The 18165-nt window shown below is 37.2% G+C and overlaps 1 protein-coding gene across 1 annotated transcript in view; it reads left to right on the top strand.

Annotated features, from left to right (window-relative positions):
• Positions 1-18165, top strand: part of USH2A (usherin) — a 795289-nt gene that overhangs the window by 468223 nt on the left and 308901 nt on the right. The window contains exon 37 of the mRNA XM_061185303.1: positions 5170-5349. Within this exon, the coding sequence (XP_061041286.1) occupies positions 5170-5349 (180 nt within the window). The remainder of the gene's footprint in view (positions 1-5169; positions 5350-18165) is intronic.

Raw genomic sequence — 18165 nt, 5'->3', positions numbered from 1 at the left:
TGGTTTTGGCTTAAAAACTAATTATATAGAAAATATCCTACTATTCAGCAAATAAGAACATTAAAAGTAAGATTTTAGCCTTAGAAATGGGCATTCACGTTGTTAATATTTTAGTAGGTCTTTGTATTTGAAGCTGAAGGAAAACTTCCTTACATGTGAAATCTGTTGGGCATATGACATTTATTTTGATTGTTTCTTCATTTAACACTTTTTTTCTTCAAAATAAAATAGAAAAGTAGGACTGAAAGAATTAACCTTTCTGGAAATCCTTTAGAAAGTGGAATATTCTGAAATACCATCTAGGATTTTATTTTAAAATTTTGTGTGATCTATATGAAATATGTTTCTTCCTTGTGATTGCATGATACTGGCCAGTGTACAAAGAATCCTCCCTTTCCACTGAATCCTCAGTAGAGAGAGAAAGAAAGGGAGAGAGACACTTAATTCAGAAATTCTTAAGATATTGTTCTCAGGTGTGCAATAATGTTTATTCATTTTTTACATACTTCATGGTTTCATTTATTATAAAATCTAGAATGAGCAAAAAAAATTTATTATGATCAAAATCAGAAATATATAGGTGCATACATGCCCATAATTATTATATATTCCCGATGGAATAACCTGTTATCATTTTTAAACATCTCTCTTTATCTCTAATAACGGCTTTTGTCTAACAGTCTATTTTATCTGATATTAGTATAGCCAATTCTCTTAGGGTTGCTGTTTGCGTGATATAGCTTTTCCTTTTCTTTTCTTTTTTTATTCATTTTTAAAATTATTTGTATGCATGTTATAAGTTTTCTTATAGAACAACTGTACTAGATTTTGTAGTCTGTTAAGACAGTCTGGTTTAAAAGTTAGGTTTACACTTTCTAAAGATGCATTGTTTCACTAATAGAGTAAACATTTTACAGCCCAAAGCTAGAATCTAAATGCATCATTAATAAGAATGCCAAATGCAACCTCATTATTTTTGCAAGCAAAGAAAATGAATTTTGATCATTACTTTAAGACCACCTTGAACATGGATTAAATAACGCTAAAATCAGTAGTTCTGCATACTTCAGAAGAATCTCCGTGTGATTCCTGATACCCTCTGATGTTATCCTTCAGTAGTTCTGGAGTGGAACTCAGGTGTGTGAATGTTTTTGAAGTACCCCCCAGGCGATTTTGACGTGGGTGAGCCCTGGAACACAGGTACAGACAGTCCTACTGTGTAAAGAGTTTAGTGCAATCCCCACTTAAAGCCCGATGGCGCAGACCACAGCCAAAGAAGGTGGGCGAGGGGGACTCCAAACTCACAGTGCCTGGAGGCGGGAAGATGGGGAGCTGTGGTTCCAGAACACAGACTCTTAACCGGGCCTGCACCATCCACTTATGCTCACAGAGAGGGTCAGCGCTGAGGCCGACCAGACAGGAGTGGTCACTTGTGATAGGAAATGCTTATCCCTTGAGCATTTTCTAGCTTGATTCTTGAGGCTGAACCAACAGGGCTGCCTTTTCCAGCCCACTGAAAACAAAGTTTATGCAGAGAAAAGTGGTAAAGCCCAACCCTCTCAAAAGGGAGGATCAGGGCTTCCCTGGTGGCGCAGTGGTTGAGAATCTGCCTGCCAATGCAGGGGACACGGGTTCGAGCCCTGGTCTGCGAAGATCCCACATGCCGTGGAGCAACTAGGCCCGTGAGCCACAACTACTGAGCCTGCGCGTCTGGAGCCTGTGCTCCGCAACAAGAGAGGCCGCGATAGTGAGAGGCCCGCGCACCGTAATGAAGAGTGGCCCCCACTTGCCACAACTAGAGAAAGCCCTTGCAAAAAAAAAAAAAAAAAAAAAGGGAGGATCAGAGGACCTGCATTTTTAAGATTTTTCCCCCCAATATTTAGGAGCCCAAATTGGTAAAATTCAAAGGAAGAAAGAAGGCAGGGAGAATGAAGTGGAGAAGAGCTGAAACCTCTGGATCCTGTTTTGGTTTTGAATCTGGAGATTTTTGAGCTTCAGCAAGGGTTGAAATCCTGTCATTTGCTCCAGGTCTGTGAAGTGAGTTGTATGTTAGTGGGACTGAGAGAACATTTGACTCACTCAGCTGCATGCTTCCTGGAGATGCACACGTTCTTTTTTCAGCTGAACGAAACGGTTATGTAATTGCATACTTCTCATAATTATTGAGTAATTATATACTTCTTATAATTACTGAGTAATCATTGTTCTATAACTAGGACTTAATGTTACAACTAATTGTATAATTACCATGTATTAATGTTATCTGGGAAACTTAGAATAAAGTGGTACTTAATATATTTCCCCCTGCCATGCCATTTTCAAAGCTGGCAATAGTGTTCGTTTTACAGCCTGAAATTTGCTTCAAAGACAAACAAAATACAAGGGAAAAAACCTCACCAATGTTATCATTATAGATGTTAACTCATTGAGCTTACAATTGCACCAGCCTTAAAATGTGTAAAACTGTATTCTCCTGGCTTATTTTTATAATTTTCATTGTTGTTTTGCAGTTTACCATCTTTTGTAAGATGTGTACAGTTATACTACTTTAGAAGCAATAGAGCATCTGCCTGGGTCTCCTGGGATAAACTGACCTTTTTGAAATTTTACAGCTGGGCATGTGACAATAGCAGCAATTGTTTCAACTATAACTGAAAATGTTTTTAAGGAGCTAGGCATTATGGGAACTTGAGAAGATCTTCAGATGTGGATAATGAAATTTGTCTTAGACCGTGGTTAGAAGGGATTCATATTAATCTTAACCAAGTTTCTTGAGTGTAAGAACTATGTCTTACTTGTTTGGTGCATGCTGTTATCAGCACCTAGCAAAGTCTACTCCCTGCGTGCAGCTGGAGCTCAATAATCAAGCTGACCTGTTGTAAAGAATCTATGAAAGCTAGTGTAGCATAGTTTGGAAATGTCTTTTCAATGCATTAGGAAATTATCAACAGCTACTTTGTAGGTTTCATAACTTCTTCACATATATATTTGTGTTGTCTATTCAAATTTTGGGAACTTAGAACCATTCTTAAGCTGTGAATATGTCTTTATCTTGTTTTACTAAACACGGATAGAAATTATTAGTCCCATGTTTTAGCCCATAAGTACCATTTATTTTCTTTGGAACAAACCAGTCCTTTGCCAATTTCAAGTTCAGAGTAATAAATTCTTGCACTAACTAGGGATTTCTTCTGTTCATGAAAAACATTTAACCTACCTGTGTATTTTGCAGCAATAAAATTCTCAGCTAAGTTCTCCAACCCAAAGTTATTATAAGTATCTTTTTAAAAATTTGATATATTTTTAAAGTTACCTTACCCATGCTCATAACTAGATATGAGCTCGTCTTTTCATCATTTGATCTTTATTAATTTTAGAGTTTGAAATACAACCTGATGGAACAATTGCCCAGTGATAGTGAATGAGATTAGTGTTGTTCTATTAATTGAAAAACCTTAGAATTTTGATTAATAATATATTGTTGGATGGAGGTGGGGGGGAATATAGTAGGTAGGTAGTTGAGAAAGTAAAATACAGAGTGAATAATTCTTAATCACTTGCTAGTTCTAAATATTTGTCTGGAATGTATCTGCTGTATGGATTACAAGAAACAGTAATATTCTTAGCTGCTGTTGATGAACATCTGCTGTAAAGAAATCCCACTTAACCTTGGTAATAACATGGCAATTGAAGGAGTACCCTCATTCCTAGTTCACAGAAGAAAAACCTGAGGTTCAGACATATTAAGTAACTTACAAAGAGCATGCTACTGAAGAATAAGGACAGGTTCAAATGCAGAAACTCTTTGATCACCAAATTTATGTACTTTCCTTTGCACTATACAACTATGTAAAAATATACTATTTTTGTAAATACTGCAACTATTAAATTTTGTCTACTGCACAGTACAAGATCACTTTTCATATGTGACCATATTTTACCTTTTAAAACACTTAAACAATAAAGATTATATCAGTATCCAGGGATCTTGCAAATATGCTTTCCCCTTGAAGTCCAGCATCATGTTTGTTTTTGTTTGCTTATGTTTTGTAGAATTTATGTGGGAAAAATTAAAGGTACATAGTAAAAAGTGTTTTGGCAAAGGAAGAAGGCTACTTGAAGTAAATATTGCTATTCTTAATTATTTTTTCTGTGTTTTAAGAGTAAGTGTAACTAAATTTTACCAAATTAAGCAATATTTTGAAAAATTTGCCTCATGGAAACTTTTCAGGAAAGCATCTATCATAGAAAGTGAAATAAATGTTACAATACAGTTTTCGGTTGTAGCCCTATTTTTATTTTAAGCCTAATTTCTAACTCTCCTTAACCTTGAGTGTAACCCAGTTGCCTAGAAGAGGGAGATAAAATATTGTTATCAGACAGCAGTATTTTCCTATATCCTAGACATGCTAAGATTTGAGAATGGGTTTGCTGAAGTTTTGGAAGGATGGTAGTGGTAGGACGTGGTGATGCCACGTTTATGGTGATTCTTATATACAGCTAGGCAACCTCTGCATTTACCCATAGAGCTAAAAAATAGGTCTTCTAATCAAAGTGGACACATATTACTTCCCATCCCTAGTGGCTTTTCAGGATATTTTGACCAAATCTGATTTAAAGAGGCATTAGATAGAAAGCAGTCAGCTCACCTTTCAAGCGAAATGAGCAGAAAATACACCAACTGATAATAAATGAAACATATGACACATACATTTGTGTGTACTGTTTATATCCAGAACCATTCCATTTGGGGGAAAAGAGTGTGACTTCCTTCCAGTCCGCACATCAAAGAAAATTCAAGGATTTAAAAAAAATCTCAAACAATTGTAAATAATCCATTAAGTGATCAATTTATATATCTGCCCAGTATTTTTACTTATAGGCATGATACTTATGATTAGGTTTCATACTGTCTTAGACTATCAGTCCAGTTATTTCAATCCCTGTGCTAAATAGATTAGAGAACATAATATTAACTCAGGGAACACTTTGTTCACAAAATAATAAAAGTATGCATGTTGATAATAGCACATGTAATGTCTCTCAGGGCATTGATATATAGTTCTGTTTAGTACTGTATATTTAGAAACCCAAGAAAATATTCAAATAATAGCAGGAAAGAATCCTTAAGTATGCACCAATTTAAATATTTTTTCTTTTTTTAATCAGCAGATGACAACTACACTCTTCTGAATGGCACACAAGTCATGTACAGTGGTGAAGAGACCAACCTTTCGGTGCTCATCGATGGGTTGGTTCCTTTTACTAACTATACAGTACAAGTGAATGTTTCAAATAGCCAAGGCAGCTTGATAAGTGATCCCGTAATGATTTCAATGCCGCCAGGGGGTAAGTCTATGAACAACGTTGGTATCTAAATGTATATAAATGCCCTAGAGCTAAGTCTCCACTGAATACCTTGTTTATTGTTAGAATTAATTTTTTTAGAACTTAGAGTCTCAGTTGTATTTCTGGTTGCTTTTGTTCTTTTTGTTCTATTGAGACCCTTTTATTGATGTTGTTTCATTGAGACCGCTTTCATCTCACACTGTGTCTACATGTATGCGTATGTACACACACATGTATCTCTTGCTTTATGCGTGTTAAGAAGATTGGGAAATGCTTTTTTGTCTGAGACTTCATTTAGATTCAAAATTTATGTTTTCCATTTGTGGTTTAATTTTCTCATACAAGTGGTTCTCATTCCTGGTTTTTTGGAGAACTAGTTTAGATGTATATCTAAACCTGTCATTTGACAGAAAGAAAAAAAAAAGCAGAGTGAGGGTAATAGAATAGGAAAACTCTATTCACACCACTGGAAAAACATCTTTAAATTCCACATCCTAATGATTAGAGTTCAATAGCGTCATTTTCACATGTGAAATGCGACACAATCTGGCTATTTTTAACTATTTCTATGAGAAAAGATTGACTTATTCAGAATTATTGTGATCTGCAATCAACTCCACCCTTGTTTTAACTGTTTATGGGAACTAATTATTAAGAAGAAAAATCTCCCTTAGATTGATATGTACAGCCCTTGAACAGAAAGCATGCCTCAAAATAATAAGAACATGATTCTCGATTTGGTGTTTAGAAATGTATGTTTTTTGAAAATACCAAAGGAAAAGGACCCTAGGACACCCAGTGTCGGCTTGTAGCCCAGCTTCAGGAACCAGTGCGTTCTGTACTAAAGGATAATGTCCTTACCACGTTAAGAGCATTCTGCAGGGCAGGATAAAATCCCTCTCCAGTCATAAAGAGTATAAGAGCAACAAAAGTCTCATCACCAGAGGAAAATAAGGGTTAATCTACAATTCGTATGGAACCCCTCTTCCAAGGAAGAATTCATTACCTGCTGTGTCATAAAAACCACTCACTATTATCTACCTTTTATGACATTATAAGAATTAATGAATGGATATTTACCAAACACTTGAAACTCTAAATGGCAGAAGCCACATTGTTTAAGAAAAGAATGCTTGAAAGAGACTTTTGGGGCAGATCAACTCAGTTGCGTATTGTATGAACAAATAATAAAGAAGGGAATTGAATTTAGGTGGGTGCCTGTTTAAGAACTGAGACCAGAAAACCAAAACAAAACAAAAGAAACTTTGGGTATTCCTATCTTCATTTTTCACTGTAACCCAATATGCTTGAAGGCATAAAAAATCGGGATGACTCTATACCTTAATATATAATACCCCTTGTTTATATTTAGGTATTAAAGAGTGATTAGTGCTTTAATGGAGATTTTTCCGTGGTATAGTGACATCTTAACAGAATACGTATTTGAGTTTCATACTCATTTTCTGGCTAAACACTGATTTAGATAGCTTGTAATTTACAGCAATTTACATTGCATTCATAAAAGGGGTGAATTTAATTCATTGTCCGTATGTTTAGGAATGTATGGCCTAATAATTTATAATATATGTGTGTGTGTATCTACGATTCAGTTAAACACAGCACGCTGCCATTGCTAACTCAATATACACTGTGCGAATATATCTGTCAGTGGGTTAGTAGAAGGGTTAATATTATGCAAACGGGAGGAAACTGAATATTGTTTTATGGTGGTACAGTTGGACTGAAGTCAACTGCTGAGTCTTATCTTCATCTCTACTCTGTGGTTGCTTATCCATGTCATTATCATAATGCTCCGGAAGCCAGCACTCTCTGGGCATCATGCAATCATTCACTTCATGTACTCAGAAATCCAGAATTTGGGAGATGGCCCTTCACCAAAAGAGGAAGCAAAATGTCTTCAAAGACAGACAGTGATTTCCTCAAGTTTATTACAGCCATTAGGACATACTTCTTTTCATCATTAGATTGTTGTTGATTACAATTAGGAAACTTATAGCTTTGAAATTATCTTTTTTATGACCTTGTGGCAGTTTAAAGGTGATACCTCATTGATTAAATAGGTTTTAGTTCATGCTTCCTTTTACTTAATGATCTGAAAACATATTATCCTGATTTACACATAAAATCATGCTGAAAAGCATGTGGCATTCACTAGAATATGTGTGTTTAAGTAGAATTAAATTAGTACTGAGAGTTATTAAAGAAATCTTCCATGCCTTTATCCAGTGAACTGTGTTTCATACCGAAATGAATAATAAATGAACCGATGTACAGAAGCGAACCAACTTATGGGCAGAGAAAGTTCTATATGCTATTTACTTTTCCATTATATTTGGATTGTTATCATTATTGCCATTTCCTTGATTTCAGTATTAGATCTCTTTTATGGTGATGTTGAATTCCTACTATCTTTCAATGCTGAATTATGCAAGATCTGTAATAACACCCTTAGCTATGTTTTCTTTCCAGTGTAGTTTAAAAACATAAGAATAGAAAGTCTGGGCAAGACAGAAATGCTAATTGTTTTTCTTTATCAAGTGTTTGCTCTCAAATGTGGCTCAGAAAAACCTCCTTTACCCCCTTCATCTGGCCAAGTCCTACTCATGTTTTAGGTTTCAACTCGGAAGTCAATCCATCGGGAAGTCACCTTTTACCAACCAAGGCTGAGATAGGGCCCTTCTGTATCCCCAAGTTCAATCCCATTATATTGAAATTGCCTGTCTCATCTGACTGTCACAATCACTGGTTATAAGAGCCTACACAGCAGGGACTGTTTCTTATTCACATTTTTACCTTCAATGCCTAGACCAAACCTGACACATGGTAGGTGCATAATGAATAAATAGTGAGTGAATGAGTAAATAAATAAATCAGTCAAGATAGCTTAATTACCAGTTTTAAGTTGTAAGCTTATCATTGTTCAGGCCTGCTCAGACCTCACCTTCTACGTGAGCAACCTTATATTATGGCCAGCTGTGGAAAAGGTGACCTCCTCTGTATAAAATTGTCCAGTGCAGAAATGTTGTGGCCATGCAGATGTAATTGTGAGCCCAGACTATAAGAAGGGCAGGAGTATTAGAAGTAAGAAATATTCTCAAATTGTACTAACTCATCACTCTGGTTCCTTTCCTATTGTAGTTAGTTTACTTAGGTAAACATAGGATAACAGACGTTGGTTAACACTGGAATTTGGGAGAGGTAAGGGGACATAGCACACAGAATTTTACCCTGGTACATCAACTCTTAGTTAATGGTTATGAAACATTTATTTGATACTAGCCCTCTCTGTTTTCTTCTGATGAGAAAAATGATGATTAACGTGCAGTTTTGTGTCTGCCAATTATACCTCAATAAGGCTGGGGAAAAGAAGTCCAGCAATATCTAATTTCAAACCCTCGTTAGTTCTATCAGATCTTCCTTGTTTCGTTAATGTTGTTTAATCAAATTAATCGTATTAAGAAAATAAAAGTCTTAACTTTGACCAAAGAAAAGGAAAATATGATTAAACAATATGATAAACACAAGTTATTCTGAAGATGGAAATTAAGACAAGTGAGATCATGAGACCAATAGCTCAGCACATAGAAGGACAGTGGCAAATCCCTATAGCTCACATTTTTTATTTTAAAAATTCATTTGAAATATTATTTGGTCCACTGGAGGAGTTTGGTCTTTTGTTTTGTTTTCTTCTTCAATTATGTAGCATATCCTTACCCACTTGTGTGTACTCAGGCTTTTGTATTTCTACAATTACTATATTTTTAGGTTGTTTGTAATAGCATAATGCTCATATTTACCACTAAGATACTCTTAGAAATGAAGAATATATTTAATCCAAGCTCTTGAATAGCATTATACTGCAAGTTCAAAAGTTCCAGGAAAAGAATTAAAAAAATAAAGCAGACTCCAAATGTTAATCCATAAATATGAAACTTTCTTATGACCTTTACCCCTTCAAGGTCTGGAGTTACTAATGGGGTTAGGATTTCAACTCTTAATGGGGCTCAGTGCATTAGTGTTTTGTATGCATGGAATTCAGCATTCAGTTTAATAAGTGGTTGACATTGGTGATGTCCCTTAATTTGCTTAAATCTAATTGGCTCTTTTATCAGTCAAACCTGTATGGATTGGCAATTGATCAGAAAGGGTCAGCCATGACTCTGCATGTAGTTAAACGATGGAACCACTAGTTAAAGTCACAGTTGCATGATAATAAGCCAAGGAAGAACAAATGAGCTTAGAGGAAGAAGCCAAAGAAGCTTAGAAGTTTTGCAGGATCTTCAAGTTCAGAACAAAGGCATTGTAGAGTATATAAATTTTAAATACACTGCATTTTGCCTCCAGACTTAAACCTTTTTTTCCAGATGAACTGAAATCTTGTCTGAAACTGTCTTTGTTACATCAAAGAACTACTCAGAAAGCTAAGAGAGACAGAAGAAGCATAAAAGGGCATAGTTTAAAATGATTAGTGACAAATTCCATACTGACGAGCTAGAAACAGATTTTTTATGAAAGTTTTATATTTTTCCGAAAGAAATATTTTTATTCTATTTATCGTTTTCTGAACTGCTTTATTGTAACAGTGAAAGGAACTCGGAGCCACCTTAGTTTGTGAACTTAATCCAGTTTTCTATGACAGTAAACAATTTGTCATTTTTACCTTAAAATTGGTGAGAATTATCATAATCTACAAACTTCATAAAAACACTAGGCTTGAGGAATGTATTCCTTTTCCAACGATGTGATATTAGACAAGCAAACACTAAAAAAAGCAAAATGGTTGTGAGTGGTTTCTTAGAGTTTATTTTCGTTTCTCTCTCCTTGTCTTGACCTCCCCCCCAACCTAAAACATCCATGAAAGAAAAGGAGTGAAATCCATTTGGAATGAACACTTAGACACATTGTAAAAGCATAGACTTTGGAATCCTGCAAACTTGGATTTGATTCCCCTTCTTTCACTCACTGGCTGAGGGACTGGGAGAGAATCCACAGACCTATCTGAGCTTCATTTTGTTCCTCAGTTGAACAGGCGTGATGATGATTACCACCTGATAGAGGATTAAACAACACAGTTTATGTAGCACACTCAGCACGGTGCCTGCCTTGATAAATATTTGGTGCTTGCTATTTTCTTTGTTCCTACTAAGAATCTTTTCTGGCCTCTTGCAATATTGTGATCTAAAGTAAGAAATATATAAGTGGGCTTGGTACCTGTTTCTGGCACAGAGCTCCTAAATCCCTTGGAATTTCCTAAGCACAGAGAGCCATAAAAGTCTCTTTTGTTATGTTGATGAGATGTGTTCTGGAAAGCACCCAAGGACAGAGGCTTGTTGCCAGAGGAGCCGACCACGTGCTTAGAAGATTGGAACTTTCAATCCCACCCACTCCTGACCTCTTGGGAGGGGAGAGGGACCTGAGATTGAGTTCAGTCCCAAATGGCCAATGAGTTAATCAATCACGCCGCTGTAATGAAGCCTCCATAAAAACCCAAAAGGATGGGGTTCCGAGAGCTTCCAGATTGGTGAATACGTGGATACTAGGGAGAGTGGGGAGTTCAGCAGGGCATGGAAGCTCCGTGCCGCTCCCCACATTCTTCGCCCTGTGTATCTCTTCCATCCGGCTGTTCCTGAGTTGTATCCTTTGTAATAAATCAGAAATCTAGTGAGTAAAAGGATCTCCTGAGTTCTGTGAGCCACTCTAGCAAATTAACAGAACCCAAAAAGGGGATTGTGGGAACCTGATTTATAGCCAAAGTATAGGTAACAACCTTGACTTGCCATCCTGATTTGGAGGGGGATCATTGGAACCTCCACTTTGACCAAGACATTGGAAACTTCCATTTAGTCAGAAGCACAGGTGACAATCTAGGCTTGTGAATGGCATTAGAGGTGGCAGGGAGGGGGACTGGAAATGAGCAGTCTTGTGGGACTGAGCCCTTACCCTGTGGAATCTGATGCTGTCTTCCGGTTGATAGTGTCAGAATTGAGCTGAATTGTAGGACACTCAGCTAGTGTCCAGAGCTTGGCTTAGTGGCATGGGGGAAACCACCCCCCCACTCCCGCCACAAACACTTTGGAATTGAGTGTGCAGAACCCTTTTATCTCCAAAGGCTGGAAAATGCCCTGGAGAGAGGGCAAGTGAAAATCACAGTTTTTGGCACATGCTGGGGAGACCAGGATAATTTTGTCTGGCTACATCTCTATCCCTTCCTACTTTAAGCCCTCAGAGTGACATAGGTGACATAAATATGGCCAGCCCAATAGCCCTGCTCAGGGGTGGTTGTGATGTGTATTGGATGATGAAGCAAGAAAGATGAGAAGTGATTTTCCGTTTGAAATAGCTTAAATATCTACCTCTATGACCTCTGGATCATAATTTTCAAGTGATTTTTACATCAAACTCTCATTGCTTATCTTGGGATTTCAACGGGCAGAAAAGCAGCACATTTCTTCCTGATAGATTTCTCTTCTGTATTCATACTGAGCCACTTATTTATTTATTTTTTTTCTTAGAACACACTGCTTTTTTTTATATATATATAAATTTATTTATTTATTTATTTATTTTTAAATTTTTGGCTACGTTGGGTCTTCGTTTCTGTGCATGGGCTTTCTCTAGTTGCGGCGAGCGGGGGCCACTCTTCATCGCGGTGCGCGGGCCTCTCACTATCGCGGCCTCTCCCGTTGCGGAGCACAGGCTCCAGACGCGCAGGCTCAGTAGTTGTGGCTCACGGGCCTAGTTGCTCCGCGGCATGTGGGATCTTCCCAGACCAGGGCTCGAACCCGTGTCCCCTGCATTGGCAGGCGGATTCTCAACCACTGCGCCACCAGGGAAGCCCCTGAGCCACTTATTAAATACAATTTTTCTGATTATTTTTTCATTTCCATTATATGTATATTTTTATTCATAAATAAATGTTTTTATAATTTTGTTAATGCTAAGCCAAGAGAGAAGAATTTGAATTTGAATTTTTTTGGTAATGTTTTTTCACCTTTTTCAAATTTTCCTCACATCTTTTTTAAAAAGTTAAATCTTGGAATTTATTTCATTTTCAAAAATGAAAAAAAAAAGTTTATTTCATTTTTCACCAAATAAGAAAGCATAGTAATTGTTCAGTAAATGCACTTTTGAACAACTAAGTGAAATATTTGCTTTTTAAAATGTAACATATAATTTTTGCCCAATAATATTGCTAAAAGAATAATGTCACCCACTGATTTTTCAGAGATCGAACTGCTGGATTAATTTTCTTTTAGATTTTAAAAGACTGGAATTCTCTTTCAGTTATGTATTACCGTGTACTAAAACCATCTCAAAAACTTAGCAATTTAATACAGCCACTCTATTATTTCTCGTGATTGTAGGTAGTTGTCATTTGGGGAAAATACAACTAAGTCTACTGGTGATGGCAAAACTTAGCCTTTGGGCTAAAACAGTTGACTATCCTTCTTGGTATGTTACAGAGTAAATGGAAATTTTTTCATTAATCCAGCAAGTCAGTTAAGAGTAGGTAGGTCAAGAGAGTACCAACTATGCACCAGAAGGAAAGGAAATGCTTTAAAGGAAGCAGAATGAGGACTGCCCTGGAAGCAGCCTACACTCTTAGAACGGGTGGGACAGTGCTATCAAATCTCTTAGGTTAAATGTTACAATAGCTTTGCTTTTAAACAAAAGAAAAGAAAGGAAGAATAAATCATTGACTATAGTCCTTCAATTGATTAGGAACTGAGTCTCAGACTTGTGGTATGACTTGCTCAGTGAACTTATTTTTCTCCTTCAGTTTCTAAAGGAAAGAACTGAATTTTCTTTCCTTTTTTCTCATCTCGCCTGAAAACCCTAAGACCTCAGAGGAGTGGACGGTAGGTAGCGCTATGGACCAACCATAGGGAAAATGATATCATTTTTATGACAGGATGCCCAAGAGAATTAGGAGCAATTAGAAGCTCAAAAAGCAGGGGTAGGCCAAAAAATAAATAAGTAAACAAGAGTTGCAAATTCAAGCTTCATTTTATCTTATACTTTTTCTGTAGCTGTAGCAATGAGAAGTATAAAATACTGCCGTGCCTTTTCAAATCTGTTCAGTACAACGTCAAGATGCTATTTTTTGTTTTTTTTAAATGAAATTAATAATCCCCCAAAATGTAAAAGTTTGCTTGCAGTGTGCAAATATAGATACCATCAGCACATGTTTTCCATTTTTCATCTGCTCTGAATCCACTTTGAATTATTTGCAAGATGTAAGTTGAAACTTCAAGGTGCAAGTGGTCAGGAGATACTTAAAAATGGAAAGAATGCAAAGGGCTCTAAATTAAAAAAAATAAGCTGTAGGTTAGAAATTGAAATAAACAAAAGGCCAAGATGGTATCTTACCTTATACAGAGGGCAGAAGGAAAGATGAGTTTAGCTGACTTTTATGATGTAAAAGCCACAGTGAAGATACAGGATTGTGGGGAATAGCATTCGTCACAAGAGCATTCTACAGCATAAACACACAGCTTGTCTTTACCTTCAGCATATTAAAAGCTACACGATTTATATTGCAACAAGTTCATATGAATCTTTAGAATAGCTGTACAGAATGTTCTACTTCTGTGTGTGTCTTCCAAATGTGCTGCTCTTTTTCCCCTGGAAAAATCAACCCATTCACAGTGATGAGGTAGGCAAATTCAGTGAATAAAAAGTCTCTAAATTCTTAGTAAAAGAAATAGTGTGCTTTTGGAAACATACCAGGGCCATTTACTTGAACCTGTGCTTTCTCCCAAGTATGTTATAAGAATAAAACCAAATTTATAGCTGCCCCTATTTATAACTGTCTTAAACAAGCTCTCATCCCTTTATGAAAAACCTTACCTTTACCTTCTTAGAATTGATAGTTTATTTACCCTGCTCTGTGTCTCCGTGTGTGTGAGTTTGTAAAATTACATAAGCCAAAGAGAAGGATACATTTCTATTTTACAACTTGTGGAATTTTCCTCACTTTCCATATTCACCATCTTGGCAATGAACGTCCTGCTTATAAAAACACTGTAGAAAGAGACTAACTTCTGAGCCAGGAAGAAGACGAGGGAACTTTGAAGTGTGCTTACTGTGGACTCAGCAAGCCTCCAGCAAAGGGCTGCCAGCCTCCCACATTTGCATACTCTCGTGTGGTTTGTATAGAAACACACAGGCCCACACACACAATTAAGTGCCATCTTTAGAGCATCCTGGAGCAAGAGAGAGACAAAAAAAAAAAAAAAAAATCACACTTATACTTTACCAGGGGAGAGGGGTGGGAAATATTATCCCTTTAAGTTCCATTGATATTGAAAAATCATATTTTTAAAAAGAATAAGTACAATTCCCCTTTCTGTTTTTTTTTTTTTTTTATCTTGGAATAAAGGTTTATCTGTAACTTTAAGGTTAAAAAAAATCATGTCTGTCTGACTGGCTCTGCAGTTTGAAAGCAACTTGAAGTTGTATTTGAATTCTTATAGTGCCCTGAAGAAAGTTTTGCTCTTTTTTTAAAAAAATAATCTCTTATTCTTTTCTTTTTCCTTTGTTATCATAGACGGACTCTATGCCTGTCTTGCATAAAATTCTATGAGCATTTACCTGTCTGCATAAATATTTTTACAAAAGTGAGACAACTTCTTTATATATCTTAGGTACTTAAAGACCATATTTCCAATCTCTTTTCCTTAAGAACTTCAAGAAGATTCTTACTGTATCTCTACAAAGAGATATAGATCAGCCAGAGTCTAAAGGTTCTCTACAAACTTAACGAAGTATACATTGTGACAGCAGTGGGCAAACAGCCACTATGATATTCATGATTATGAATTAACTGAGCTAAATGAAAATAGAAATGTGAGTGTCTAGTGCACACTTTTTGAGAGCGCTCCTCTTTACACTTTGATCATCTTGGAACTTACACCATCTTCCATCTTTATTTAAATGTTTCATATGTATGTATCATGCTTATCTACTGGAGTATAATTCCATGGCAAGGACAGAATGAATGGATGGGTGGTGATGGATAGAGGACTCATAGTTGATCTTCTCTCTCTTCTCTCTCTTCTCTCTCACTCTCTCTTCCCTCCCTCCCTCCCTCCCTCACTCTCTCTCTCCCTCTTTTTCTTTCTTTCTTTCTTTCTCTTTCTTTTCTTTTCTTTTCTTTTCTTCTTTCCAGATCCCTCTCACCATTTACATTGCCTCTGGGCACATTCTACTAAATTAGTAGTGCTGTAACAATGGCCTTGTGTTATTTTTGCATCCAATATGCCATCACCCTTTCCATCATCTTTTGCTTACTGTGCTCCAGTTTCCCTCTGGGCACCCTGGACCCTCCCATGCTAAGAATATCATAAGCCCCTGGCCACAGTAATTGTTTTCAGGCATTACAGATGTTCCAGTCAGGGTCAATGAGATGCAGTATAGCCAACAGAGGCATAGGTCATGCCCTGGATTTTAACCTGGGATTCAGTTGAATCTGCCACCAGTCGTATCGCCCCTCAGAAGGTCTGAAAAGGTAGCCAACATGGAAAAAAGCAGAGCAGATCTGAGGGAAGGAGGTAGACGGGATTCTGGTGATACCATTTGATCCCATGAATGTGGTTCTGCCAAAAATCAACTTTTTCCCTGGATTATTCCATCACAGGGGCCAACCCCTTTCACTATTTAGACCTGTGTGTGTCAGGTTTCCTGCCACTTGAAAACAAAAGAGTTTAAATCGCAAGATGTTTGAGAGAAAGGAAAAAAGTAGTGAGCTTTAGAGAAGTTTCATAACTTCTTGAAAATCATACCAAACTGTGGCAGCTCAACATATGTGTTTGCTTTTGTTCGAGCTCTCAAATGTGTAAACCTCAGGAAGCAAACCCGATGTGAAATGAAATAACGACCTTGATGATGAAATTGCGGACCCCATGCCAAAGGTGCTTCTCTGAACCTCTTCATCTGGCAATCTTCTGAGACTCTTCTCCGCTGCTTTCAGCTCTAGCAATGATTCTTGCACTAATTCGCTCTTTGGGCTGAGTTAAATAACTTTACTTGACTATGATGCAGGCTTCTCATCTCTAAAATGACAGACTTGACCTAGATCAGTGGTTTCCGCAGTGTGATCCCAGACTAGGAATATCAGTGTTCCCTGAGAACTTGTTTGAAATGCAGATCTGGAGCCCCATCTTCAACCTACTGACTCAGAAATTCTGAGGCTGGGGCCAAACAATCTGTATTTTAATAGATGCCTCCCGCCTTGGGTTGTTGGAATGCATGCCCAAGTTTGAAAACCACTGAACTAGATCATTTTTAAAACACCTTCAAATAAAAAATATGACGTGATCCTATCTATGGCTCTATGCCACACTTATCACTGGGACACAGAATTACTGAGGGAAAATAGGTGGAACGGGCCCCTACGCTCAATGTGTCTTTGACTCTAGAAGCTCCATTCTCAAGACCTGAGGCCTTTCCAGTGGATGGGAGCTGACATACTGCTCCCAGTCTCCCTGAGTGGGCCAGAAAGAGATACCATGGATGACCAGTTTCAGAGGCTGAGTCCTACCTGTGGTACAAAGTCAACAGGCGTGGTGTTTTGTGCCCTAAGGGGGCACTAACCGGCCCTACCGTGAAGACACTGTCAGCTGAATTTCCTCAGCTCTTGAATCCCTACACAGAACATCTGTTAGAAGGAACCCCATGTAACTAAAGCCTGAGTCTGCTTCCTCTGGGGAATTTTCCTTAATGAACATCTTGTGGCTTCCCCTCCTCTGTGGGATTTTTAAATGTGTTTCCTCAAATCAGTGACGTCTTTATCCTGGATTCCAGAGTTTGCTGGCTATCAGACCTCGTACTTAAGATTCTTCCTTCTAGGAGTTCACAAATACAACTCCACAGAGTTGGCTGAATTTGTTTTCCGGGTGCCTAGACAACAATTAAGATGATGTCATATTTTATTTGGTAAAAATAATTTTCTTTGATATAATGACTTCTCAGATAGTACTTTCTAGATGCAGGTGTTGTTTTACATATATTAACTCATTTATTTCTTGAAAACTTTATCAGGAAAGGGATACTATTATCCCTACTTACACATGGGGAAGCTGAGGAGAAGAGATTGGCTTGCAACTAGTTCATTAAGGTCAGGCAACTAGTAAATGGCAGAGACCATATTCAAACCTAGAGACTGGCTACAGAAACCTGGTTCTGAGCCACTGCACTCTTATCTATTTGAAACACCTTCCACTGACCATTTCTATGTGGCTTGACTCTACAGTGGTACCAAATATAATTTCAACAGAATTGTTTGGTTGAAGTATCAGGTGTTCAGAACCTGTTGCCAGTGAACTAGAGAGCTGTATTCACTTGGCTTCATGACCCCAAAATGCTTAAAGTTTACAATCTAATGAGAAGAAGAAAATTCAGTTAAAACAGACTTTTTATAGCCTTACAAAGAAGCACTAAGCAGAAGCAATGTTATGGAGTTGACCAGTTGGAACATCCTTTCCCAGTGTGTGGATACAGATACTTACTTGCCCACTAAGTATTTTGACCAACTTCTTTCATATTCCCCCATGACTTTATATCTAAGATAAACTCTAGTTAGAAGAAGAGAATAGTAAAAGAACCTCATATTTATCTATTTAGGAGAAAAGACGCATTTAACTTTTCTGAAAATTTTTCTTTTTCTCAATTTTTAGCTCTCAAGTGACATGAGTGAAAATGTACACTTCTTTCTTTGGCTCGTAATAGAAAATTTAAGTTTTCAGATTTGAATTGCTGGTGCAGAGGCTTTTGTGTAGGTGTACAACAGACAAT

Source organism: Eubalaena glacialis, chromosome 3 (genome assembly GCF_028564815.1).
Source record: "Eubalaena glacialis isolate mEubGla1 chromosome 3, mEubGla1.1.hap2.+ XY, whole genome shotgun sequence".
Classification (NCBI taxonomy): domain Eukaryota; kingdom Metazoa; phylum Chordata; class Mammalia; order Artiodactyla; family Balaenidae; genus Eubalaena; species Eubalaena glacialis.
This window is presented reverse-complemented; position numbering and strand designations above follow the sequence as displayed.